The sequence below is a fragment of the Mesoplodon mirus genome (assembly GCF_964341445.2).
Source record: "Mesoplodon mirus genome assembly, chromosome: 5".
Lineage (NCBI taxonomy): Eukaryota > Metazoa > Chordata > Mammalia > Artiodactyla > Ziphiidae > Mesoplodon > Mesoplodon mirus.
Window position 1 is genome coordinate 128,633,454 of NC_138980.1, and position 27,177 is coordinate 128,660,630.

At 36.7% G+C, this 27,177-nt stretch overlaps 1 protein-coding gene across 6 annotated transcripts; it reads right to left on the reverse strand.

Annotated features, from left to right (window-relative positions):
* Positions 1 to 229: 229 nt before the first annotated feature.
* On the reverse strand, positions 230 to 27,175 carry RAD17 (RAD17 checkpoint clamp loader component). 6 transcript variants are annotated; one of them, XM_082621004.1, is made up of 18 exons: positions 27,045 to 27,135; positions 26,688 to 26,730; positions 25,721 to 25,824; positions 23,560 to 23,817; positions 22,755 to 22,838; positions 21,143 to 21,299; positions 17,627 to 17,763; positions 17,111 to 17,163; positions 16,897 to 17,022; positions 16,734 to 16,803; positions 15,672 to 15,783; positions 13,452 to 13,637; positions 13,070 to 13,155; positions 12,803 to 12,949; positions 11,167 to 11,316; positions 9,109 to 9,229; positions 3,394 to 3,451; positions 230 to 1,010 (listed from the first exon to the last, which is right to left on the reverse strand). In XM_082621004.1, the coding sequence occupies exons 3-18, from the start codon at positions 25,760 to 25,762 to the stop codon at positions 746 to 748; spliced, it is 2,052 nt and encodes a 683-aa protein (XP_082477130.1). In that variant the 5' UTR covers positions 25,763 to 25,824; positions 26,688 to 26,730; positions 27,045 to 27,135; the 3' UTR covers positions 230 to 745. The 6 variants fall into 6 exon arrangements, with proteins under 6 accessions (XP_082477130.1, XP_082477131.1, XP_082477129.1 ...); XM_082621005.1 differs by lacking the exon at positions 26,688 to 26,730 and having other exon boundaries at positions 23,707 to 23,817; positions 27,045 to 27,175; XM_082621003.1 differs by lacking the exon at positions 26,688 to 26,730 and having other exon boundaries at positions 27,045 to 27,175.
* Between the last annotated feature and the right edge of the window lie 2 nt (positions 27,176 to 27,177).

Genomic DNA, 27,177 nt, shown 5'->3' on the forward strand with positions numbered 1-27,177 from the left:
ACCCCCACCGCACCTCAAGGCAACAGCTAGGAGAGCTCTGGAAAGGTCGTTAAGGGTGAGAGCAAACCCTCCGGAAAGTTTTCTTCGCAAGGTTGCAATCCCCTTCCTTTCTATTTTTGAAAAAGTTTGGCACTGGATGAAGGAGACTTGCGTACTATGCCCAGTGACACATGGCAGACCGTGCGCGTTAAGAATCATTAAAAGACAGGAGAAACAAAACAAAACAAAACAAATTCAACATTTTAATTTTGATATAAATTATGTAAATAGTTTCCAGAATCTAAAATATTCCACTGTACAACATATAAAAATGGTATCTGAAGAAGCTAGAGACCAGAGAGAAATTGTGAATAAGGCACAAAGTTTATTTACACTCTTAATTTCATCCTAAACTGTTTTATAATTCTTATTTACAACCCACAGAGTTTCTGTATTCTGAATTATTCCTTCACATTTTCTGATATTTGGCATAATGTTCAAACACACTTCATACACACTGGCCTCTCCCAACACCACTCACAAGACTAAATAAATACTAGAGAAAAAGATTAAGAGATTATTTGAAGGTTTGATCTTCTGTTTACTTCAACATGACAGAAATCAGTTCTCTGTGCTGAAATACTACAAGAGTGAAGAATTAACAAACTAATTCACCTGAAAAGTCTATTATCTGTGTTCAAGTACCACTGAATAAAACGAATATGAATCTGTCAAGTAACAATCTCATGGGCAGGCAGGCTGATTTCTATGTCTCATCACTCTCATAGTCTTCTATTATCATGTCTTCTTCTTCCATGTCTCTCTGGGCTGAAAAGGGCTGAGGCTGGCTGGCAGGCAGTTCACTCCCACTATCCTGACTCAAAGGAAGAGACCAGGTTTCAGGTTCAGCTGTTTGAGTGCGTTCACGCAGCGCTTCCTCTGCAGGTTGCCCTCCATTAAGCTGGGCTTCATCTCCACTGTCCAGGTCTATCATTCCATGCTCCCTGTCAGTCAGGGTTTCCATTTTCAATCTGCCAGATTCATAACACAGGCATTAATAATAATCAAAGAAGGGGATTCCTTTAAATTACACCATGAGTGTGGTGATTATGAAGCCCTCTCCTGTAGTCTCTCATTTACCTTCCTTGCGCTGTTTAGCCAGGTGGTCTGGTTTATTTAACAATATAAACAAAACTAAAAAGTAAATGACAAACTGAATAAATCATTACAACTTATAACACAACCAAGTTAATATCTTTAGTAAAGAGTTCTTACAAAAAGAAAAAATTAAATGGAATAGGAAAACAGACATAAAACATGTACAGATAGCTTACAGAAGAATGGTTACTAAAGAAATTGCTCAACCTAATTTGTAATTTTAAAATGGAAATTAAAATAATATTGTCTTCTTTCAAATTGGTAAAGACCTTTTAAAATAATAAAACCCAGTGGTGGTAAGAGGAGAAAAGAACATGCTGAAACACTGTTAAGTGGGCATAAGATTGGCAAAATATTCTTTAAAGCAATCTGGCAATATAGAGCAAAGGTGTATATCCATTGATCCAGCAATTTTATTTCTAGGAATTCATCCTACATAAATAGTATTTGATATGCATGATTTAGCTTCAAGGAAGGCTGTGACAACAAAAGCTGGAAACAAGCTAAATGTACAGAACCAAGGTGTAGGAGGACTTCCCTTGTGGTCTAGTGGTTAAGAATCAGCTTTCCAATACAGGGGATGCGGGTTTGAACCCTGGTCGGGGAACTAAGATCCCACATGCCACGGGGCAACTAAGCCTGTGCGCCACAACTAGAGAGAAGCCCACGTGCCACAACTAGAGAGAAGCCCTCGTGCTGTAACGAAAGATCCTATGTACCACAACTAAGACCCAACGCAGCCAAAAATAATAAACAAAACAAAACAAGGTGTAGGTTCAATTATAGGAAATTATGCAGCTATTAAATAGCAATATTAAATGTTAAGTTTAAGTATTAATATTCAATATTATCAATATAAATCAAAGATGTTAAAATGGTCACTAATGTTAAAATGGTCACTCTAAATGAAAGACAACAGTACTAGTCATTGTAATAAGTAGCACTGACAAATCCTGCCTCCCAATTCAGGTGAAGTAGCTGAACCAGTAATAAAACAGTGACTCCCATTCTTTTAATTACATCTTAGGAGGAAAAAGACAACAGAAGACAATGGTCTTCCCTTGATTTTGATGTCATAATCTTGTGGGGAAAGGAGCCAGTGAAAACAGCTGGTCCTTCTTCAATTCAGAGGGAAGTGAGGAGAAAAGGGAAGTTTATAAAAGGTCTGAGCCCTGATCACATCCCAGTGGGATGATGCTGTAAGATCCATCCATCACTGTATTTCTGTAAAAGGAAAGATGGGCTCCCAATAGCTAAGTCATTATAAGGAAGAAACCATTAACACTACAAAGGCCTTTACTGAATCTGTGAAGGCAGAGGAAAAAAAAGCCCAGATAAGCAAGTTTTCCATTTGGGACCAGGAATAGGAGAACTAGTAGAAGGGGTAATAGATGCCATTTCTATCATTTACTTTTATCCTTGCAACCAGGAAGCAAGCACTTTTTAACCTTTTTTAGAATACCTGAGTGCATAATTTTTTTTTTTTTGCGGTACGCGGGCCATTCACTGTTGTGGCCTCTCCCGTTGCGGAGCACAGGCTCCGGACGCGCAGGCTCAGCGGCTGTGGCTCACGGGCCCAGCTGCTCCACGGCAGGTGGGATCTTCCCAGACCGGGGAACGAACCCGTGTCCCCTGCATCGGCAGGCGGACTCTCAACCACTGCGCCACCAGGGAAGCCCCTGAGTGAATAATTTGACCTTACAAATAAGCCAAGTAGAAATGAACTACAGGCACTGTGTTAATCACTGATATTAGGCCAGAAGCCATCTTGCAATGGAATGAACAGTATAGATGTAGATTTATCTCCCCTATATTTTTTTACTTGTCTGAATTTTCTGTGATAAAGAAATAAAAAAGACAGTGCTCTTTTGAGGTAGTTCCTGATTATTGCAGTCTCCAAATTTATTGCAGTCTCCAAATATAGGCTAAGAACACCTCTTGGCATGAAAGCTGAAAAGGGGTTTTCAGCTATGCAAAATTTGTTGAACTCAAGGATTTTAAAGATTCCTCTGCCTCTGTGATTCAATGATTCTATTTAGCCTAATATACCATTCTGACATGGTGAAAATAGCTGTTACATGTAATATATATAATAGATGGGTCTACAATGCAATCACATGGTCTCCGATCACTGGTACAACATGTATTTCTTGGCCTTTACAGGTAACATTTATTGACTGTATAATGAATAAATACATAAGGTATTTGGTGGTTATTTCAGTAACAGCTCTTTGAAAATTAAAATGATCAGCTTACCTTCCAAAGTGTCGCTTCAGAGGAAGTCTTCCAATATCCTGGATAAAAGAAATCTGAGCTAAAAGAGATTTTTAAAAAGCTTTAAATAGACATTTCTCCAAAGAAGAATGGCCAAAAAGCACATGAAAAGATGCTTAAAGTCACAAATTGTTAGGAAAATGCAAACCAAAACCATGAGATACTATTTCACACCCCTTAGGATGGCTATTATCAAAACACCCCATAAAACAACAAGGTTTGACAAGGACGTGGAGAAAGCTGTAGAAATATAAAATGGTGTAGCTGCTGTGGAAAATGGCAAGGTAGCTCCTCAAAAAATTAAAAATAGAATTACTATATGATCTAGCAATTCCACTTCTGGGTATACACCCAAAAGAACTGAAAGCAAGATCTCGAAGAAACATCTGTGTATCCATATTTATTTATTTATTTATTTTTTTTTTTTTTTTCTTTTTGCGGTATGCGGGCCTCTCACTGTTGTGGCCTCTCCCGTTGCGGAGCACAGGCTCCGGATGCGCAGGCCCAGCGGCCATGGCTCACGGGCCCAGCCGCTCCGCGGCATATGGGATCCTCCCAGACCGGGGCACGAACCCGTATCCCCTGCATCGGCAGGCGGACTCTCAACCACTGCGCCACCAGGGAGGCCCTGTGTATCCATATTTATAACAACATTATTCATAACAGTCAAAAAGTAGAAGCATATATGTATATGTATAGCTGATTCACTTTGTTATACAGCAGAAACTAACACACCATTGTAAAGCAATTATACTCCAATAATAGTGTTAAAAAGAAAAAAAAAAGTGGGAGAAACTTAAGTGTCCAAAAACAGATGAATGGATAAATAAAATGTGGTAAATATATACAATGTAATATTATCCAGCCTTAAAAAGGAAGGAAATTCTGACATATGCTATAACATGGATAAACCCTGATGACATGCTAAATGAAATAAGCCAGTCACAAAAAGACAAATACTGTACGGTTGCACTTAAGTGGGTACCTAGGGTGGTCAAATTCATAGACAGAAAGTAGGTAGTGTTGGACTTCCCTGGTGGCACAGTGGTTAAGAATCCATCTGCCAATGCAGAGGACACAGGTTCGAGCCCTGGTCTGGGAAGATCCCACATGCCACGGAGCAACTAAGCCCGTGCCACAACTACTGAGCCTGTGCTCTAGAGCCTGCGAGCCACAACTACTGAGCCCACGTGCCACAACTACTGAAATCCACGTGCCTAGAGCCTGTGCTCCACAACAAGAGAAGCCACCACAATGAGAAGCCCACGCATCACAACAAAGAGTAGCCCCTGCTCGCTGCAGCTAGAGAAAGCCCGTGTGCAGCAACGAAGACCAAATACAGTCAAAAATAAATAAATGAAATAAATAAATTTAAAAAATAAAATAAAATAAAAAGAAGTAAAGGGAGCTATAATGACAATAACTCATCAAATAGGGAATATCAGTAAAGAGAAGGAAATTGCAAAAAAGAACCAAATGGAAATTCTGGACTTGAAAAGACAATAACCAAATGGTACAATACCAGAATGAAAAGTCCACTGCAGGGGCTCAATAGTAGATTTGAACTGGGAGAAGAAATAATCAGTAACCTGGAACACAGACTGATAAGAGATTATGCAATCAAAGAGAAAACAGAAGGAAACGTGAGATACCTGTAAGCATTCCAACAAACACTAATAGAGGACTAGAAAAGAGGACAGAGAGAAATGAGCAGAAGAAACATAAAGAGAACATGTCTGAAATGACATAGTAAAGTGAAAGAAATGGGATAAAAATTGATGAATAAAAAGAAAAGCCAAGGGCTTCCCTGGTGGCGCAGTGGTTAAGAATCCACCTGACAATGTAGGGGACACAGGTGCGAGCCCTGGTCAGGGAAGATCCCACATGCCTCAGAGCAACCAAGCCCATGTGCCACAACTACTGAACCTGCGCTCTAGAGCCTGTGAGCCACAACTACTGAGCCCGCGTGCCACAACTACTGAAGCCCGCGCACCTAGAGCCCGTGTTCCGCAACAAGAGAAGCCACCACAATGAGAAGCCCGCACACCGCAAGGAAGAGTAGCCACTGCTCACCACAACTAGAGAAAGCCTGCGTGCAGCAAAGACCCAACACAGCCAAAAATAAATTAAAAAAAAAAAGTCAGACCACAAGACTTAAAAAAAAAAAAAAAGCAAAACATCCTATTTTTGACTAAATTTTATAAACCTTCTGAAGTTTGCAAATCAAACACTACCTTACTTTTTAAAAAATCCACTAAACAATACAATTAGGATTTTTAAAAAACACCTTTTTGATATGGAAAACTTAAGAGTTGTGATCCTGGAATCTGAACTTTCTAGTGGATATAATGATTCTCTAGATGATTCCAATGTGAGTAATCCAAACCAATACTTCTCAAACTCCTCAAACATCTCCTGCATAAGAATCACCTGGAGAATCTTGCTAATTGATCTTGCAGATCAATTCAGTAGGTCTTGGTTGAGGCCTGAGATTCTGCATTTTTCTCAAGCTTCCAGGTGATGCTGATGATTCTGGTCCAAGGAGACTCTTACTAATCAAACTGATTCATTGTCCCACAGCTAGGAGTGGGACAAAGAATGTGAGTGGCTGTGCCAGTGTAAGTTGGTGGCCGTAGGGCTGGGACTGAAGTAGCAGCCTGCATTGTCAGGAGATAGGTTATAGACATAGGAATTAAGTAAACAAGTAAATATATTTAGCAAAGTGGGAGATGGGTCCATATCCACTAAAAGGAACCAGGACTCACTGAGATTTCTAAGTCCATGTAGGGAGAGTATGAAATAATCCGGGAAAACTTTGTATCAGAAAGAAAGTACTCTAAGTGTAAAGGCACAGAGTTACCTTAAAGCAGCTTGCACTGGCCAAATCTGGACAATTTAAGTCCAAAATAAATAATGATAGAAACAACAGCTGAAAAAGCTCCAGAGTCCATACAAATATAAACAAACAAATGGGGAAGAAGGCGAAGCAATACCTTACAGCAGAATTTATTAACACAAATACAGAAGGAATAATGCCATTAGAAAATCACTTGCCAACCATGACAGATTCAGGAAATAATTATCAAAAGATGCTATAACTAGTGGGTGAAATTTTAATGAGAAATAGGATATTTACATAGTCTCAAAGTGTCTCCCCACAAAACACTTAATAACTTTACATTGGAGAACCTGAGAGATGTTATCTTACCAAAAAATAAAAGTTAACTTCACCAGCATGGTTTAAATAGACATCATATTCCCCTGATGTGATGCACTGAGAAGAACACAGCATCACTTCTGTGGTATTCCTGCCCAAAATATATATCCTGAATCCACTCATGAGGAATCCTCAGATAAACCCAAATTGAGGGGCAGTCCCTGTTATAACAATCTGCTTCAGAAGTGTAATGGATGAAGAAAGACCACAGTACTATTCTAAATCAAAGGAGACTAGAGATAGCAACTAAGTAACTAAATGTATCATGTGATCTTGCATTGGATTTCTAGACAAGAGAGAACAAGTTTTTGTTGTTATTTTACAAAGGGCATTATTAGGACAATTGGCAAAATTTGAATGGAGTCTATAAATTACAAATGGAGTCTAATAATTAAACTATAAATTAGCAGTAATATATCAATGTTAATTTCCTGATTTTGATGTATATACTGTGGTTATGTAGGAGAATGTCCTTGTTTTCAGGAAGTACATGCTGAAGTGTTGAAAAATAATGGGCATAATGTCTGCACTTTACTCACACATGGTTCAGAAAAAAATACATATATTTGTATACATGTATACATAAAGGAAAAAAGAATAAAAGGCAAATATGGTAAAAAATGAAACACTGAGGAATCCTGGTGAAGGATATACAAGAACTTCTTTGTACCATTCTTCTAATTTCTAAGTTTGAAATTACTTCAAAATAAAGTTTAAAAACTAGCATAACCTGGGAGTTCCCTGTGGTTAGGACTCCGTACTTTCACTGCTGAGGGCCCGGGTTGAATCCCTGGTCGGCGAACTAAGATCCCACAAGCCATGCAGCACAGCCGAAACGATAAATAAATAAAAACTAGTATAATCTAAAAATAATAGTCAAGGATAGGGAACTCTCTGGATTCTGACTCACAGATTAATCATTCCCATTGCTCAAAAGTCATCTCACTTCTGCCTGTAAATACAGAATATTTTAAATCTTTAAGTATCAATATTCTTAAAAGATGAGACTCTCATTGTATGAAGGCAGACATTTACTCTATAATCCTCTCTTCTGATAATTCATAAGGCAAACCCTATCTTTAAAATTTGAGAAGTTTTGGATTTTCCTGGCGGTGCAGTGGTTAAGAATCCACCTGCCAGTGCAGGGGACATGGGTTTGAGCCCTGGTCTGGGAAGATCCCACACGCCACAGAGCAACTAAGCCCCTGAGCCGCAACTACTAAGCCAGCGTGCCACAACTACTGAAGCCCACGCACCTAGAGTCCATGCTCCGCAACGAGAAGCCACCGCAATGAGAAGCCTGCCCACGGCAACGAAGAGTAGCCTCCGCTCGCCGCAACCAGAGAAAGCCCGTGTGCAGCAATGAAGACCCAACACAGCCAAAAATAATTAAAAAAAAAAATTTTTAAGTTTAAAAAAAACTTGAGAAGTTTGATGAGTTATGTAGTAGATTAGTAATATTTTCAATATTACACCAATTCTCTGTTCTACCTTGAAGATCAGCACCACAGACATGTGACCTAGGACTGTTAATAAAATGTGTCCCTTAAGACACACATTAAAAAAGAGAAACAACTGATGGAAAAATTGGTAAAGTTCAAAAAAAGGCAAACCTCAGTAGACATAAACTGGGCAAGTGTGTATTGCCAAAGGCATATTAATTTTTTTTAGCATTATTTATAATTTCAAAACTTGGAAAGACAATGTAAGTATACTATTAATGGATACTGCTTGTAATATTGAAATCAACCAAAATACCTATCAATAAGGTTGAATAAAATTATTATAAATTTTAAAAAAATATGAGTTAGATTTGAATATACTTTTGCATTGCTGCTGTTATAGACTAAATGCTTCTGTCACCCCCAAATTCATATTTTGAAATCCTAACCCCTGAAGTGATGTTATTAGGAGATGGAGCCTTGGGAGGTGCTTAGGTCATGAGGGTAGAGCCCTCATGAATGGGATTAGTGCCTTTATATACGAGAACTCAGAGAGAGCTCTCTTTCACTCTGCTCCTTACCGTGTGAGAATACAATGAGAAGATGGCCACCTGTAAACTAGGAAGCAGACCCTCACCAGACACTAGATCTGCTGGCACCTTGATTTTGGACTTCCCATCCTCTAGAGCTCCTTTGTCCTAATTATAAAATATGGAGCGCTATGCATGATAAGTGACAAAAAAGTGTTAAAGCTTACATCTAACATTTGTATATGCACAGGAAAAAGTCTAGAAGAATTTACACCAATCTGTCAAAAGGAATTACCCGTGGTTATAGGGGACGTTCAATTTCTACTTTATGTACTTCTTTATTATTTAATTTCTTCCTTTTTTAATCAAAAAGCATGTATTAATTCTGATTCAAAAAATAAAGGGGAAAAAAACTTAGTGTCACTGGTACATAGGAATAAGTTGATCCACAAAAACATAATGTTATAAAACACTACTTCTTGGGGATAAGGAAAACCCATGTTATTACCTTGATTTCTCATTGGAATGGTTAGCAAAGCAAGGTATGGCAACAGCTGAGTTTGGAGGCATAAAGCTGGTAAGCAGAAGTCAGAAAAAAGTGCTTTTGCTGCCAGGCAATTTTCCCGATACTGCAGAGAAGGAAAAAAATGGTGAAATGAAAAATAAAAATTTAAATATGGATATTTATTCCTAGACTAAGTTTATTATATCACAAAGTATGTGGGTTTATATGCTACAAATATACTCTAAGAGTTTATCTGATCAGTCCCTTTTTTTTTTTTTTTGGCCACGCTGGGCAGCTTGATTAGTCCTTTATAACTGTCCTAGCATTATCTAACAAAGCATTTTATCTATACAACTATTTCACACTTGATATAACAGCAATAAGAACAGGACTTAAGCTAGAAGAAAAACAAACTTAAAAATTAAAGGACTTCTGTTTATGAGCATACACATATCACAAATTATGTGAGAATATTGTTTTTCAATGAAAGAAGGTATTTTCTTCTTAAGAGAGGCACTATGTTACAGTGATGATAAGAGAAGTATGATCTCTGCCTTTCGGGTGCTCAGTCTTAGATCATTTACATGTAACAAATGCAAAATTAATATACATGCTATAAAGCACAAAGCGAGTCAATAAGGGACATAAATTGCTTAAAAGTAATGAAATTCTCCAAGAAATCCACTGAAAATTTTCTTAGGTAATGAATGATAGGTTCGTATGTAGCCATATGAATTTAAAACTGGAAGACATCTTAGAGATGACCTAGTCCGGGGGTCACAAATTCAGACGCTATAGGAGTCAGGCAGTTAATAGAAATCAGTGCAGTGGAACAGCTGGGGGAGGTGGTACTGGCCACTCCCATCACCAAGGGGCAGATTATACTTGGCTTGAGCAGACTGCTGCCATGTAAAATATGGACGAGTGTTGCCTTACTTCCAATTTTTTTTCAGGAGGTTGCAGAAATTCTGAAGCCAGCAATCCTGATCTGAGTTTTAACTATTATACTAGTTTTTAAAGATTGGCAATTCATTTAAAAAAATCTGTGTGGGGGTTGTATTCAACTTGTGAGCCACCTGTTTTTTGACCTCTAAATAATTCAATCCTCCATATTTATAGCTGTGGAAAATAATGGCATATTAAGTGAAATAACTTGTGCAAATGGTTAGAGGTAAAGCCAGGATTTATTTTCAATTGAAACGAAAATATAATTACAACTACAGGCATACCTCAGGGATATTGTGGGTTCAGTTCCAGACCACTGCAATAAAGTGAGTATCACAATAAAGCAAGTCACACCAATTTTGTGGTTTCCCAGTGCATATAAAAGTTATGCTTGGGACTTCCCTGGTGGTCCAGTGGTTAAGACTGCGCTCCCACTGCAGAGGGGCATGGGTTCAATCCCTGGTCAGGGAACTAAGATCCTGCATGCCATTTGGCGTGGCCAAAAAAAAAAAAGTTATGCTCACACTAGACTATAGTCTCCTAAGTGTGCAATAGCATTATGTCTAAAAAAACAATGTACATACTTTAATTAAAAAATACTTCATTGCTAAAAAATGCTAACCATCACCTGAGCCGTCATCCAGTCATACTCTTTTTGCTGGTAGAGGGTTTGAAATATTGCTAGAATTATCAAAATGTGACACAGAGACACAAGGTGAGCAAACGCTGTTGGAAAAATGGTGCTGATAGACTTGCTTGATGCAGAATTAACACAAACCTTCAATTTGTAAAAAACGCGTTATCTGTGAAACGCTTTAATGAAGTAAAGTGCTATAAAACAAAGTAGGCCTGTATACTTTGATTCCAATAAAACAGGTATGTGTTTTCAATCTTTGAGTGCTTTTTCCTTAAAAAAATGACTAAGCATTTAAGAAGACTGTCCCTTTTATGTTTTATCATAATTCTAAGAAAACTGTGGGCCTTAGCAACTATTTCTCATTAAGAATGAAAGATCATTTTTCTTTTTCAATTAAAAGAAAAAACCAACTTTACTGAGATATAATTCACATACCATAAATAGTTCACTCTTTGAAAATGTACAGTTCTTTTTTTTACCTTTTTATTTATTAGAAACCATTGGGGTTTATGCAAGGGTCGAAAACTTGATCCTCCTCCTTGGCAATGAGCAAATCCTCGGGCTTTGTTGGAATGTATCACACCTCTTGTAGCTATAGATGTACTATATTCCCTGAGTAAAGAGCGCATCTAGAAAAGGAGACAAGATGTGAAATAAAGAAAATAAGAGATTTATAAAACAGTACTTATTGGTACTACTGACCCTCAAAAAGGCTAATCATATTTAGTTACTGTATGTTCATTTTTTTCAACCTCACCACAGCCCTAAAAATAATAGCGCTACAAAATTTTGCAGAAAATTCAACTGCGACATAATAATCAAATGCTATGAGTGAATATTAACTGGATGTTGGATGGAGGTGGTGGAAATAACTTTAAATACATTTTTGAGCTAACTGGGGAAACAGGAATAAGGACAGTATATTACTGAATTTATGTTTCTTTTCTTAGGTATGATAATGCTATTGTGGTTGTAAGAGAGCAATGTCCTTACGCATGCTTCAGTGTTAAGTGTTGTGATGCTACAATTACTTTCCAATTATTTAGCCGAAACAAGTGTTTCGATACAGATTAAGCAAATGTGGAAAAATGTGAAAAACTGGTGAACAGAAGTTAAAGGTATTCAGGTATTGTGTATTCTTTCTATTTGTCAACAGGTTGGAAAATTTCAAAATAAAAAAGAAGCAATATAAAAAAATTAAGCAAATGCAACCGCTGAATAATGAAACTCTAAATATATAACAGAAACTGTATCATAACTGTTTAAATGATGGAAATATGGCTAGTGTGACCAGGGAACTGAATTTTTTTTTTTTTAATTTTTATTTTGGCTGTGCTGGGTCTTAGCTGCAGCATGTGGGATCTTTAGTTGCAGCATGCGGGCTTCTTAGTTGCGGCATACCTGTGGGCTTCTTAGTTGCCGCATCATGTGGGATCTAGTTCCCTGACCAGGGATCGAACTTGGGGCCCCCTGTATTGGGAGCACAGAGTCTTACCCACTGGACCACCAGGGAAATCCCTGAATTTTTAATTTAATTGAAATAGCTACAAGTGTCTAGTAACTACTATACCAGTCAGAGCAGAGTTAAACTGTTAAGAAAAAATACAAACTTTATAGTGAATAATTTCAAATGTGCAAATAAATAATTTAATTAATTAAAAAACCATCAGAAAGTATAGCAAGAAGCACAGGGGACTTCCCTGGAGGTTCAGTGATTAAGATTCCACGCTTCCACTGGAAAGAGCATGGGTTCGATCCCTGGTCAGGGAACTAAGAGCGCATGCCATGCAGCGTGGCCAAAAAAAAAAAAAAAAAAGGAAGAAAAGACAGAGGCACAGTTCCTTTCCTTCTGTCTACTTTTCAATGGTTGTCAAGTTTTCTGACTATGTATTAGTTTTATAATCAGAAAATAACTTTAGAAAAAATTAAGTGTATATTATCATAGAAAAATCAGATTCACTGCTGAAGTTTCACTGGGTTGGATAAATTAATTTTGTCATAGTTATTAAGAAGTTACTTAAAATAATGTCAAATCGGTATGAATAAAAGTAAACTTTCTTTCTCAGTTCTGAGGAAATAGTCATAAACAAAAACATTTAAGTCAAATAGTCTTACATTCCAGTCACCACTGAGGATATCTGCAAAACTCAGAAATTCACTGGCTCTCACAAGATCATCCACTTCCGTGAAGAAGTCTACGTAGTTCTGGTGAAGATATAAATTAAATAATTCTCCTGGCATGTGTGACATTTCTACTACTTCCTATAAAGAGAAGTATATATAATTTTGGTAAAAATTCAGTGGTCAAATTTATATGGACACATATTTAATATTAATAGTATACAGCCTGTAAATAGTACTAAGTGTTATTAAAGACTTTACCTCAGGTTGAACAAGCAATGTATCCCGCTCATACTCTGATAAATGAGACGGCAATCGAGGTGAGTCTAATTCTGTTACAGGTGCTCCTATTAAAAAAAAATGTCCGGAGTTATTAAAAATAACACCACCTTTATAATTATATAGCACCTCTCATTTGAAGATTTTTCAACAGTTGGTTTTAATGTTTAATCCCACTCATAATCCAAAAATACTCTATCTAAATACATTTTTCTGCTGTCTTTCTTAGGCCCTGCCAAAGAGTATCTGACCTAGTCCTAGCTCTTTCTTGTAACTGAACCAAATATATGACATTTAAAAAATGTATTTTATTTCAATTGTAAGATAATAACAGATTTTTTTTAAATGTATAAGGTTTTCTTACGTTTACAATATAGTATTTTCCCCAAAGCTCTGAAGAGAAAAAGAGAAACATCTTTGCCACCAATAGCTTGGACCTCTTGATTTTCAAATATTCTATCAGGTTTTTGTCTTCCTTTTGATTTTGACAGCACAGCATCTGATTTTAATGAAGACATTCGTTTTTTCCTTGGCCATAAATTGTTCTTTCCTAAATAATATACACCCAAGAAACAATATTTAAAATAAAATTAAATATGAAAATTAAAACTGAGAACATTTCAGATATAGTTACACTAGGTATTTTAATTTAAATGTTTTTCTAATAAATAATTATGAAGTATACAGAGTCAGAGTCCTCTCTCAGTTACTAAACTATTAAAACGAACTAAAATGTCATCTAAAAGTATGTCATGACACAGATTTCAAATTTTCACATACACAATGACATACTCTAACACAGTCATATCATCTTGGTTTCTCATGGTGTTAATGGCAAGGTACTATTCTTGGTGCATGGTATGTACTAACTAATTTAGTCCTCATAACAACCCTATCAGAGGAGAACTATTATTATATAGAGTAAAGAAATGAGACATAAAGAGGTTAAGTAACTGGTTAAAGGTCAGCAGCTAGTAAGTGATTTGAATCCAGACAGTCTGGTTCTAGTAAGTGATTTGAATCCAGACAGTCTGGTTCTGCAGTCCATGCTTAACAATGATGCTATATTACTTCTTTACTGATTTGGGCAGTCTCCAATTTATGAATATGCCCGTGTTCAAATTTCACTGGGAAATCTACTTTTTAAAACTCAGGGACTCCCTGGTGGTGCAGTGGTTAAGAATCTGCCTGCCAATGCACAGGTTCGATCCCTGGTCCAGGAAGACCTCATATGCTGCGGAGGAACTGAGCCCGTGTGCCACAACTACTGAAGCCCGGGTGCCTAGAGCCCATGCTCCGCAACAAGAGAAGCCACCGCAATGAGAAGCCCACACACCACAACGAAGAGTAGCCCCTGCTCGCCGCAACTAGAGAAAGCCCGTGTGCAGCAACAAACACCCAACGCAGCCAGAAATAAATAAATAAATAAATTTATAACAAAACAAAAACAACTCAGAATGCATGACTTCAGAAAACCAGCCTGGAGTATTAGAAAAACACAGGATTTAGGTTTGAATCCTACTATTGTCTATCTCATTAGGCTGGTCTGAGAATTAAATGAAAAAACATATAATTGCTAATACAGTTCCTGACCCACTATTATTTTCTTCCCTCTGAAATTTCTGAGCTCAGAGCAATAACATTATAAATGGTAGTTAGGATCCCAAACTGACCCATCCCTAATTCTAATAGTGAACCTAAGCACAATTTACATTTATGTTTCTACAGCAAGAAGCAGAATTCTGGTTTCAGTTGTGTTAGGGTGTCTATTTCTGAAGAGTTATTTTGAAAAACAAAGATGTAACTAAATGAACATCTTACACTTGTGGGTAGAAACTAGGATTTCAGGTGGATTTTGAGAGCTCCAAAGAGCTTTTAATTTTTTAAGGTCAATTCCTCAATGTTAAGCATCAAGTAGGCCACTTGTTAAATGTTTTCTGATGAAGACTGTATGCAGTACACTATGATCATTAAGAGCAAAAATGAACTCATTGCTATCAGTGGGGCTATCTCTTTACTATAGCATGGCTAGGGAGCCCTTTTATATATTAACGAGTGGAAATGCATTTGTTAAATATATCATATATGAACTATTATTAAATTCATTAACAGCTGGCCATTTGAGCACTGAATGTGTGTCAAGCACTGGAATAAACACTCTGCAAGGATTACCTCACTCTTCACACATCTCGATCAGACAGGTTCTCATATAAAAGGTGAAAAAATAAAGGCAGGGAAAGATTAAGTAACTTGCAAGATTCAGTCACTGTAAAGTGGCAGAGCCAGGATTTTCTCTCAGGAAGTCTCATTCCAAATTAACTTTGAAGGGTAAAGTGGCAAACCACGTAAATAAATCAGCTTTTGTCTCAGATATATAAATATATATGGTGACACATTCATAGTGGTGTGTGTATGCATGTGTACATACATAATTTTATTACACTGTCTCAATAAAAAAATAGTAAGTGGAGATAGGTATATACCAATTTTAAGTTAAAATGTTTAGTTTAATTTCATTTCATGAACAATTAAGAAAAAGTTAGTCACCTATGTAATACCATAAGAGTGTATCTTTTCTAGTTACCTGTTGAAGAAGAAAACTGGAGGCTGTTTATTGCACTTCTGATATCACCAGAACATCCTTGACAGAGCAACTCCAGAGAAGTTTTATCAGGGACAACAATCTTTCCTCCATCCTAAAATTTAAAAATTAAAATTAAAAAAGCTATTTTCTAAGCAAAAAACAAACAAAATCACCTATTTTCTAAACTTAACGGAAGTATAATAGAATCTTTCCAATTTGAATGCTAAAAAGCCTACTTGTTAAACAACAGTCTGCTTATGAAGGTACAAGTGTCAATGACATCACAGTTTAAGGTAAAATTTCAAGGTTATAAAATATCGTTTTACTTTTTTACTTGGACTAGGTTGTATTTTGAAGTTCTCTCTCTTTCACTATATACATACAGATATACAAATATATATAGATAAACACACACACACATTCACACACATATGCATAAATATGTGAATACGATATATCACCTATCACACCCTTGGTAGATCAAGTATAAGACAAGAAAAACTTATCCTCTCTTCCCCCTCAGAAACTCCTAATAGTTTACTAACAACATAACTTAAGCTGAATTCATGTGATTGTTCATAGATGATCCCATTTCAGCTCTTGACAGAAAAATAGTACTGTGCTATGATCGCCTATATATATATATATATATATATATATTTTTTTTTTTTTTTTTTTTTTTTTTTTTGCGGTACGCGGGCCTCTCACTGTTGTGGCTTCTCCCGTTGTGGAGCACAGCCTCTGGATGCACAGGCTCAGCGGCCATGGCTCACGGGCGGCATGTGGGATCCTTCCAGACCGGGGCACGAACCCGTGTCCCCTGCATCGGCAGGCAGACTCCCAACCACTGTGCCACCAGGGAAGCCCTGGTTAAGGATTTTTAAAATTAGTATTTCCTACATTTTCTAAACTGACGTGCTTTATGAGTGTAATTAAAATTTTTTAATTTTAAAAACTGAAATAGTTTGTCTCTAACTCCTCAAGTTTATGTAATACTACTTAAGTTTGGCTTTCTATAATTACAATGTAAGATTCAAATTAATCAGTTCTTAAAAGACTTACCTTATTAGCTTCTTTTGTCACTATTCGATTAAGAAACTTCATCATAATTGTTGGTGCTACAGGGTTGAAACTGTCAAAGTTTTACAAAGAAAGATAGTGGTTACGTGATTAATTAAAAAATACAGTATGTATATGAAATTTTAAGCAGAAATTTCATTCTTACCTAATATTTGATATAGCACACTCTTCCTGAATTTCTTTGGGAAACAGTAACCTTTGATTATTACCTCCACTGAGACTGTCAGAGATTATAAATATTAGAGGACATCGACCAATCTGCACGTACTTCCTAAAATAACAAAAGATAGAAAGCAAGGTTGAAATTTAAACCACCTGCCATTTAATCTGGAGTTTTAGAAAAGTTCACTGAAACTCACCTCAGAACTTCATGTAAAGTATGAGAATCTCGATAAAACTGGTTAGGTAAATCCTACCAAAAACAAAGGAGAAACATTAGCTCAGTTTTATTCCCATGTAAATTTATTTTCAGATTTGTATTTACCAAAACAGGAAAAATGTTATATATTCAATGTACTGTAACCAGAACTTTTGTAGAAATTAAGGGAGACATCAAATAGCTGATGTCCTAAATAGTAATACACATCAATGGGATTTTGATAGCAAATTCCTTAGGGTCACTACAGATTATAATATTTTTACTAAGACGTCACTTTCCAAATCTTAGGTCATTAAATTTTTAAAGTTCATTAACCTGTAGCTACTCTATCCAAGTTTACTACAAGAAACTTTAGGTTTCTTCTATTGCATAAAGCCTTTATGTTATATTTTACCAGTACTAATACTATGGAGAGTGTAAATGTCATTATCACATAGAATATATCTTACAATTGTTTACTCAATAGTTATAGCAGAATTTCAAAAGCTGTCCTTACTTCAACTAGAATTATCTTCTTATCAGTTCTCAGATCATCTCCAAGCATTTGTAGTTTGTTATATTTTGTCGCTCTTAGTAGAAACTCTTTAAAAACTGCTATCTGAGACTGATAAGGAAATACGTGGAAGCTTGATTCTGAAAGGAAACATATTTAACACTTTTATTTTCAACCAATTATATGCACATCAATATTATACATATGTATGTAATATACATACACGTTAATGAATACATTTACATATACATGAAGGAGCACACAATATTGTAGACTGTTTTTCAATTAGCAAAACAGTTCAAATTTAAAACAGAATGTTCATTTCAAAAGACAAAAGTCACTATGAACAACAGTAACTTTTCTGTACCAATGAATGTAATATGGAGTTAACTGATTTCAGAACACAGCTGTTAGTATAAAAGTCATACAACTGGTAAAAATATTCATGACTCTGCCTGCACATTGAAGATCCTCCCAATTAGTGCATGACTATAAATAAGCTGTTTTCAATAATAGTAAGTTTTAATTTAATTTAATAATAAGTTTTGGGCTTCCCTGGTGGCGCAGTGGTTAAGAATCCGCCTGCCAATGCAGGGGACACGGGTTCGAGCCCTTGTCCGGGAAGATCCCACATGCCGCAGAGCAACTAAGCCCGCGAGCCGCACCTACTGAAGTCCGAGCGCCTAGAGCCTGTGCTCTGCAACAAGAGAAGCCACCGCAACGAGAAGCCCGTGCACCACAACGAAGAGTAGCCCCTGGTCTCCACAACTAGAGAAAGCCTGTGCGCAGCAACAAAGACCCAATGCAGCCAAAAATAAAAAATAAATAAAATAAATAAATCTATTAAAAAATAATAAGTTTTAATGACAAAAAGAGAATGACTGATTAGTGAATTTGGGAATAAGGGAAGAAATATTTTATACAGAAGACTCTAAAAAGACTTCCTAGGGACTTCCCTGGTGGTCCAGTGGTTAAGAATCTGCCTTGCATCAAAACTACAATGAGATATCATCTCACACCAGTCAGAATGGCCATCATCAAGAAATCTAGAAACAATAAATGCTGGAGAGGGTGTGGAGAAAAGGGAACACTCTTGCACTGCTGGTGGGAATGTGAATTGGTACAGCCACTATGGAGAACAGTATGGAGGTTCCTTAAAAAACTAAAAATAGAACTACCATATGACCCAGCAATCCCACTACTAGGCATATACCCTGAGAAAACCATAATTCAAAAAGAGACATGTACCAAAATGTTCATTGCAGCTCTATTCACAATAGCCCGGAGCTGGAAACAACCTAAGTGTCCATCATCGGATGAATGGATAAAGAAGATGTGGCACATATATACAATGGAATATTACTCAGCCATAAAAAGAAACGAAACTGAGCTATTTGTAATGAGGTGGATAGACCTAGAGTCTGTCATACAGAGTGAAGTAAGTCAGAAAGAGAAAGACAAATACCGTATGCTAACACATATATACGGAATTAAAAAAAAAAATGTCATGAAGAACCTAGGGGTAAAACGGGAATAAAGACACAGACCTACTTGAGAATGGACTTGAGGATATGGGGAGGGGGAAGGGTAAGCTGTGACAAAGCGAAAGAGAGGCATGGACATATATACACTACCAAACGTAAGGTAGATAGATAGTGGGAAGCAGCCGCAGAGCACAGGGAGATCAGCTCAGTGCTTTGTGACCGCCTGGAGGGGTGGGATGGGGAGGGTGGGAGGGAGGGAGATGCATGAGGGAAGGGATGTGGGAACAGATGTATATGTATGACTGATTCACTTTGTTATAAAGCAGAAACTAATAAAAAAAAATAAAAAAAAAAATAAAAAAAAAGAATCTGCCTTGCAATGCAGCAGACATGGGTTCAACCCCTGGTCGGGGAACTAAGATCCCACATGCCACAGGGCAACTAAGCCCGTGCGCTGCAACTACTGAGCCCACATGCCAAAACTAGAGAAACCCGTGCACTGCAACAAAGACCCAGCGCAGCCAAAAAAAAAAACTTGACTTCCAAGATTGTCAAAAGTAATGTTACTTTTAGAAAGCAGTAAGAATTCCAAGAGTATGGGATACTAGGGGCATAAGGGTATGCATACTAAAGATACAGTACGCACAGAGAATATTAAAGAAGAGCCTGAAGAAAGAATTTTGAGGAATACTCCACATTAGAATATAATCGGCCTTCTACAGAACCCCTTGCACTTCAAAATGGCCTAGGAGATTTGGATACCCCTAGCTTAGTTACCTAAAGCAGCAGTAAGACAGATACGAAAGTTAAAAATGATCGTGCTGGAGTTTATGAGCATATACGTGAAGTTATATCATACTACGTCTTTAAATTGGTACTATCATTATTTTTGGATGTTTGTCTTAAAGCCCCCTTTCGAATTCCAAAGACCGTCTTTGCCATATACTTTGATTTGATTCTAAGAGGTCTGATCTAAACTCTTGTTTGGAGGTAAGTTACTTTAACATATATATATATATATATATATTTTTTTTTTTGCGGCACGCGGGCCTCTCACTGTTGTGGCCTCTCCCGTTGCGGAGCACAGGCTCCGGACGCGCAGGCTCAGTGGCCATGGCTCACGGGCCTAGCCGCTCCGCGGCATGTGGGATCTTCCCGGACCGGGGCACGAACCAGTGTCCCCTGCATCAGCAGACAGACTCTCAACCACTGTGCCACCAGGGAAGCCAACTTTAACATATTTTAATGCTTGATTTACATTTAAACAAAGAGTTCATTTACACAGCCAGAGCCTAGGAAGAGCACATAAATAATGCAAACTGATTAGCTTGTTATCTAACAAAACAGTTAAAACACTTAATCCTTAAAAACATCCCACTCTCCTTTACTGGAGGGACCCTTCCTTCTCCTAAAATTACTTCTCTCTAAACCTGGGAAGTATGTGAGAAAATGCACACATATAGTTTCATGTGATTGCTACTCTTTGTGAAGCAGTTGGTAGTGGGCAAATGCCAATCTAGCGTAGAAGCGGCAATATATACCTTCCTCTCAAAAACATATACCCTGGGACTTCCCTGGTGGCGCAGTGGTTAACAATCCACCTGCCAATGCAGGGGACACGGGTTTGAGCCCTGGTCCAGGAAGATCCCACATGCCACAGAGCAACTAAGCCCATGTGCCACACTACTGAGCCTGCGCTCTAGAGCCCACGAGCCACAACTGAGCCCGTGTGCCACAACTACTGAAGCCCGCATGCCTAGAGCCCATGCTCTGCAACAAGATAAGCCACCGCAATGAGAAGCCTGCGCACGGCAACGAAGAGTAGCCCCTGCTCGCTGCAACTAGAGAAAGCCCGCACACAGCAATGAAGACCCAATGCAGCCAAAAATAAATAAATAATTTTAAACAAACAAACCAACCCATATACCCAATAGGCTCTTAGAAATCTTAAAGACATAGATGGGGGGGCTTGTTACAAACCTCCTGTAAACCAAACTTTCCCCACTATTTCCACTACCTTCAGAGCAAACCTTACCAGGATTAAATATCTCCTTAAAATCATCTTTTTGGAATTGTGGTAAAACTGGATTAATCCACTCTTGTACTTGAATACCAAGCTCCTTTGATAGTATTTTTATAGTTGTTGTTTTTCCACATCCAGGGGGTCCTGTTATTAATAAAATAGATCCACCCTAAAACCAAATATAAACATGAATAAAAAATCAAAATCATTGGAATGCTAGAATATTATGTTTGAATATTCTTTTTAAATATTAATTACCTCTATAGATATTTACTAAATGTCGGGTATAAGCAGACTAAATTTCACGATGCTAGCTGGAATAAACCAGCTTTAGATAAGAGAATCTTATTTCCTAAACTTCTGAGCATAGCTTCTGATAATTCCTCAATTCTTGCATTATGTTCCTCCCAAGGACTACTCAGTAGCCAAATTAAAACAACTTCAGCTAGATTAAAGAGGTAATGTCTGAAACAAGTATTTTTAGGGGTTACCTGAACTCATAAAATTCAATCTTAATATAGACCTCTCTTTGGATTATATACTTCAATATTATATAAGTATAATATTCTTATGGAAAAACCTCAGTTTAGATATCAGATTCTTTAAGAAATGTATATTAAGAAACATATTACTAGGGACAGGACTCTAAAGACAGACTAGAGGATGCAGCTCCCAGTAACATTCCCTCATTCAGTAAATCTGATAAAAAAGTTAAAACTGAAAAATTATCAGGGGAAGATGTCCTACATATAATGGTGGGCTGCAATCCTGGCTCATTTGTTTACTTTTATTTAACTACAGTAAAGAAGGGCCTGTATACTTGGACCCAGAGAAGAGCCAGTTACACTTTAATCTTATTATTTGTTTATTTATTTTTTGGTCATGCTGTGCGGCTTGTGTAAAGAGAAGGTGAAGGCAACTGTTGTAGATTTTAAAAGCCCTAAGAGATAGAACAATCAAATGTAATGGGTGGTCCTTGATTAGATACTGGTTGTGACAAACCAGATATAAAAGACAACTGGAAAAATGTGAATATGAACTGAGCATTAGATAACATTAGAGAATTAAATGCCAAACATTTATAATATACGTTAAAACACTCATGGGAGAAAATGATGAGTATTTTTACAGGTACATGAATATTCACTTACTATTCTATTTTTTCTTTATGTTTCAAGAATCTCAAAATTTAAAAAGTTTAAAAAGAGAGAGAGAGAATATTCTAGCTTGGGAGCCAAGGGTAATTATGGAATTAGGAAGTGAAAGAAAAAACATAAGCGTAGGATGAATGACTATTTTAGGCTATATTTACTACAAAAACTAACATGTAATTTGCCTACTTGCTTTAGTGTGAGATAATTTGATATGCTACATATATTAGCACCCTAATGGTTTACTATGCTTTACATATAAGAAGGAAAAAGAGGTACAAGTCAAGGGGAAAACGCAAAGTCTCTTAAGTCTTTTAATGAGGAAGAAGTAGTAAGGTCAGACAGCTTTCTACTGCAGGTGATCTGGACTTATGAGAAAGTCAAAATGAAAGTTTTTAACTTCTTATAACCAACTATAAGCCAGAGAAACATTTGAGGCCAAATATTTTTAAACACATTTCTTATTTAGTTACCTGTTTTGGCTGCCTTTCTAAGACTTCAGCTTTTAACCAGGTTTCAACTTCTTCAATTTTCTTTTTATGCACAGCAAGTTCATGCTAAAATTTCCAAGTTTAAAATAAAACATTTTAACTCACAAATTTTTGATACATCAGCACAGGTTAATCTACACTTTTTTTTTTTTTTTTGCGGTACGCGGGCCTCTCACTGTTGTGGCCTCTCCCATTGCAGAGCAACAGGCTCCGGATGCGCAGGCACAGCGTCCATGGCTCACGGGTCCAGCCGCTCTGCGGCATGTGGGATCTTCCCAGACCGGGGCATGAACCTGTATCCCCTGCATCAGCAGGTGGACTCTCAACCACTGCGCCACCAGGGAAGCCCAATCTACACATTTTTAATGAAAAAAACTAGAAACAAGTAACATGATATAGTAATAAAAAGGTCCTTTTGATTATACTTAATTCAATTCTTTATATTGATATGGAAAAATTCTATTCTTAAACTGACCCCAGTATATGAAAATTTGAGGCACATATGCAATTATAAAATATTTTAAAATCCTGTAATACACTTTGGGAAGGGAACAAATAGGGAGGGGTATTACATTTAGCAAAAAATTGAATGGATCAAGTCTATGTTGGGGGTTAAATGAAATCGAAGACAAATAACTAATGGTATACCTTCTGAATAACTGCTGGGAGAATTTGAGCCTTGGCATATAAAAAACCTAGAAATTATTTATGAATAATATCTGAAAATGCACATCCCTCTCCTTCCTGAAACTAAATTACGTAGACTTGTTTGTATGCCATTTATTACCTGCGTTTCTGGTTTGTATTTATCCACCCATGGTTCATTTTCTGACATATATTCTTTTGAATTTTCTAGACCATAAATCTGCTTTGAGGAAGATAGGTTTCCTCTTTTTCTAGCTGGAAATTTGCTACTTTCTAGTGTGGAAGGCACCTTTTTTCTTCTAAGACTTGAGTTATTCACACCTAGTGATGTGGCAGTAATAGTAGAGATGCTTGTAGTCTCTGAAAAATCATCAAATGATGAGTCTACCCAGTTTGTTATCTGAAAAAAAGAAACCATGTAAACACTATTACATTTTTTTTGCATCTATTCCCTATATAACTAAACTACTCTATTAAAAAATTTCTTATACTTGTAATATTTAAAATAAAAATCTCACAAATGAGCTCTTTAAATTAAATTGACTCTGTATTAGTCATTTTTCTACTTTACAATAAGCATAAATGTATACTTATCTACTTGACCATGGTAACGATGGATGTCATATAAATGAATATAGAATATAAATGTAATTCTTTTTACTAATTATAATCTTCCCAGAATAAAGATTAGACTGATACTTTAAAAACTCATTTGTAGCCCTGAAACACAAATATTAAAATTACCTATCAAAAAAAGAAGTAAAACAGAATAAAGAAAAAAAGGCATTATTTTAACCATGTAGAGCAGTAAGACAAGTAACACTTCTGCCTTGACCAGGTTAATACATTCATAAACTAAACCATTTTATACATTCAAATAATCCCTATCGGCTTTAAGATATGTGAAGATAGGTCTAAGAATACTGATGCTATGAATAGTTTGTAATTATGACTTGATTATATTTTTCTTCAGCTCATAAAGTAACTAATATGTTTATGAAAGGGAGGCAGGCTTTCCAGGGAGGGTGATTTGTCAGATTTGTTTAGGAAAAAGAGTACTGGTTTAATAGAGCAGGAAAATCAGTGAGTTCTATTTCATGGTCTTCTGGTCTATAGAAACTATTAACCCCTCTAAGTTTCCCTCCAACATTTCCTTTTCTTTAAAATCCTTTGTAAGAATACACAGAGAAAAATGCTAAATTAAGCAATTTTAACCTAAAAGTATTTAGGAGTATTAAAAAGCGTTCTGTTTTTAATAATTAGAATTTTAAAAGTGGACTTCTTCTTAACATTCCAACAGTATAAATCTAAAAAAATCTAGCTTAGTACCTGACTTTTGTAATTCCCTGTCTGGCTAACAAGATTATATTTTCCTTGAAGAATACTCAACCATAGTTGTGAACCATTTATTTGACAATGCTCCTTTCTGGGAGACAAACAAAACAAAAAACAGAGGTTGGAGCTGAAAGTAGGCTCAGGAGAAGCAATACTTACAAGTATTTTATGAATGTGAAATCAAACTTCATTCCTCTTATAAACAGAATCTAGGATTATGATCAGCAGTGGGTAAAGAAATGAAGACTTTTTGGAAAAAAAATTTTAGTCATAGCTACCCAATTCATTTCCTCCTCTTTAAAAAGACTATTACTAGTACTACAATTTTGGCCCCTTTCCTCTATTTTTAAGAGTACATAAAAATATTAGTAGTAGTAAAACTCTTGATAGCAATTCTGATCTAGCGATTCCAATCTCCATGTTACTTATACATTTTACAGTTTTATTTCTTATGTAAATATGGATTTCCATTTACTTTAAAAAAAAAAAAAGAGGAAGAGGAAGAGAAACAGCAAAGCTAAATAATTCACTTAGAGTAAGAGAAAAATCAGATCCACCACTAGGAGAACAGCTAACTTTCAGTATACTGTCTGATACCCATCCTACCCACCCGCTAGCCTTGCTGAGAACTGGCACACTGAACCACCTAATTTCTAAGAAGCAGGGCTGTTGTTAAGCTATAACACCAACTACAGCTCATGTATTTCTTTTTCTTCTATTACTCTTTCATTCAAGAGTTTTCAGCCTTTTCTTTGTGACCAGGATTGTAATAAATATTTTTTCAAAATTAAGGTTGTGTTTTCAGTACACAGTTGTTTCACAATTTATTATTGAACTTTTTAGATCACTAATTACAACAAATACTGGGCACCATTACTCTCATAGCAGTAATAAGTCATTGGGAACACATATAAAAATTTATAACTCCTTTTGGGCAGTTGTCACATGGCCATTTTAGTGTATCATACCTTTGTGGAAGATGCCTTTGGTCTAAGAAAAGTTTTTGACATTATAAACTTTAATAGTTCCCATCCGTAGTATACAACCTGTAGTACATTAAAGTATAATTCACCTAGGGGAAAAAAAGAAAAAAAATCTCAAATTAAGAAAAACTGTAAAACAGAAGTAATTAATATATATTGATAAAAATCAATGACATAATAAAGTTAAGGCTCAAGAACTAGTGAAAGAGAACACAGCAAAAATACATGCAGCAAGAAATCAAAAGGCTAAAATAAATTTTACTTTTAATGACTATAACTGTCAAATTATCTGTGGTGATGTAACGTTTTTCCTATGAACTCAATAATGTATTAGAGAAAACAAAAAAAACTACACATTTGTGAACCTATCTTCTGTCATTAAAATTAAACAATTTTATTTGTGTAGTTTTCATACTGAAAATTAAAATTCCCCACATTTCAAATTATATAATTTCAAAAAATTTTCCAAATTTTCAATAATAATAAGAAAAAAGGCACCACACAATGAATTCAGACTTATCACTTACTTTGGACACAGACTTTATATCTTACTGTAAACTTTTTCTATAACTGTTGTTATTTGAATATGTTATTACGAAATTTTTTGGCAACACTGTTTTCTGACTTTCATAGTTCTTCAATGTTTATACAAACTAGTGAACTCACCAATTTTAAGTTAGCCAGAAGGAAAGTTTTTTAAGGTCTACAAACCTGTAAACTGAGTTTTATAGTTTGGAGTCACACATAATTTATGTGTAAATACTTCCACGCACTAGAAAACAAATCATACACACACACATACAAACTGTTCACTAGAGAAGTTTTTGCTTTGTGGTTTCAAAGAGATACATAGGTGGAAAACACAGAGTTGGCAGGTCGAAATAAAAGACGCAGCTGTTGTTATAGTCAGGACTCTAGTCGCTCTTTGAAAGCAAGACTGACAGTTAGTTACCTCCTTTAAAAAGCAGGCAATTGTCCTTGATGGTACCAGGTTTCTGAAATGAGACGTCAGAGATAGAAGAGAACTTGAAGAGTATTTCTAGCAAACCCATAACCATCCTACACACTGCACTGGGGATAGTAAGCTCACACATTCGTCCAACATAATACTGCTAGTCAAGGGAAAGCCGAGATGAGCTCGCGTGCCCCGGCTCCAGGCCAGAGCTCTGCACCCCGACCCGTCTCATCCCCAGATGGGATGGGCAGGTCGGGAGGAGGAGCCATGAGAGTCTGGGAAGGCGTGAAGGCAGAGATGGACTCGCGTCTCTAGGACATATATACACCGCAGCCGCAGCCGCGGCAGCCTTACCTTCCGGTAGCTGCATCCCCTCGTGGGCCGAGAGGAGCGGTGGAGCCCAGGCTCAGCTCCAGGTGCAGGGGAAGCCACCCAGCCCTATCCGGGATCAGCGCGGAACCCTCTTGGAGGTCCCGCCTCCCGGGGA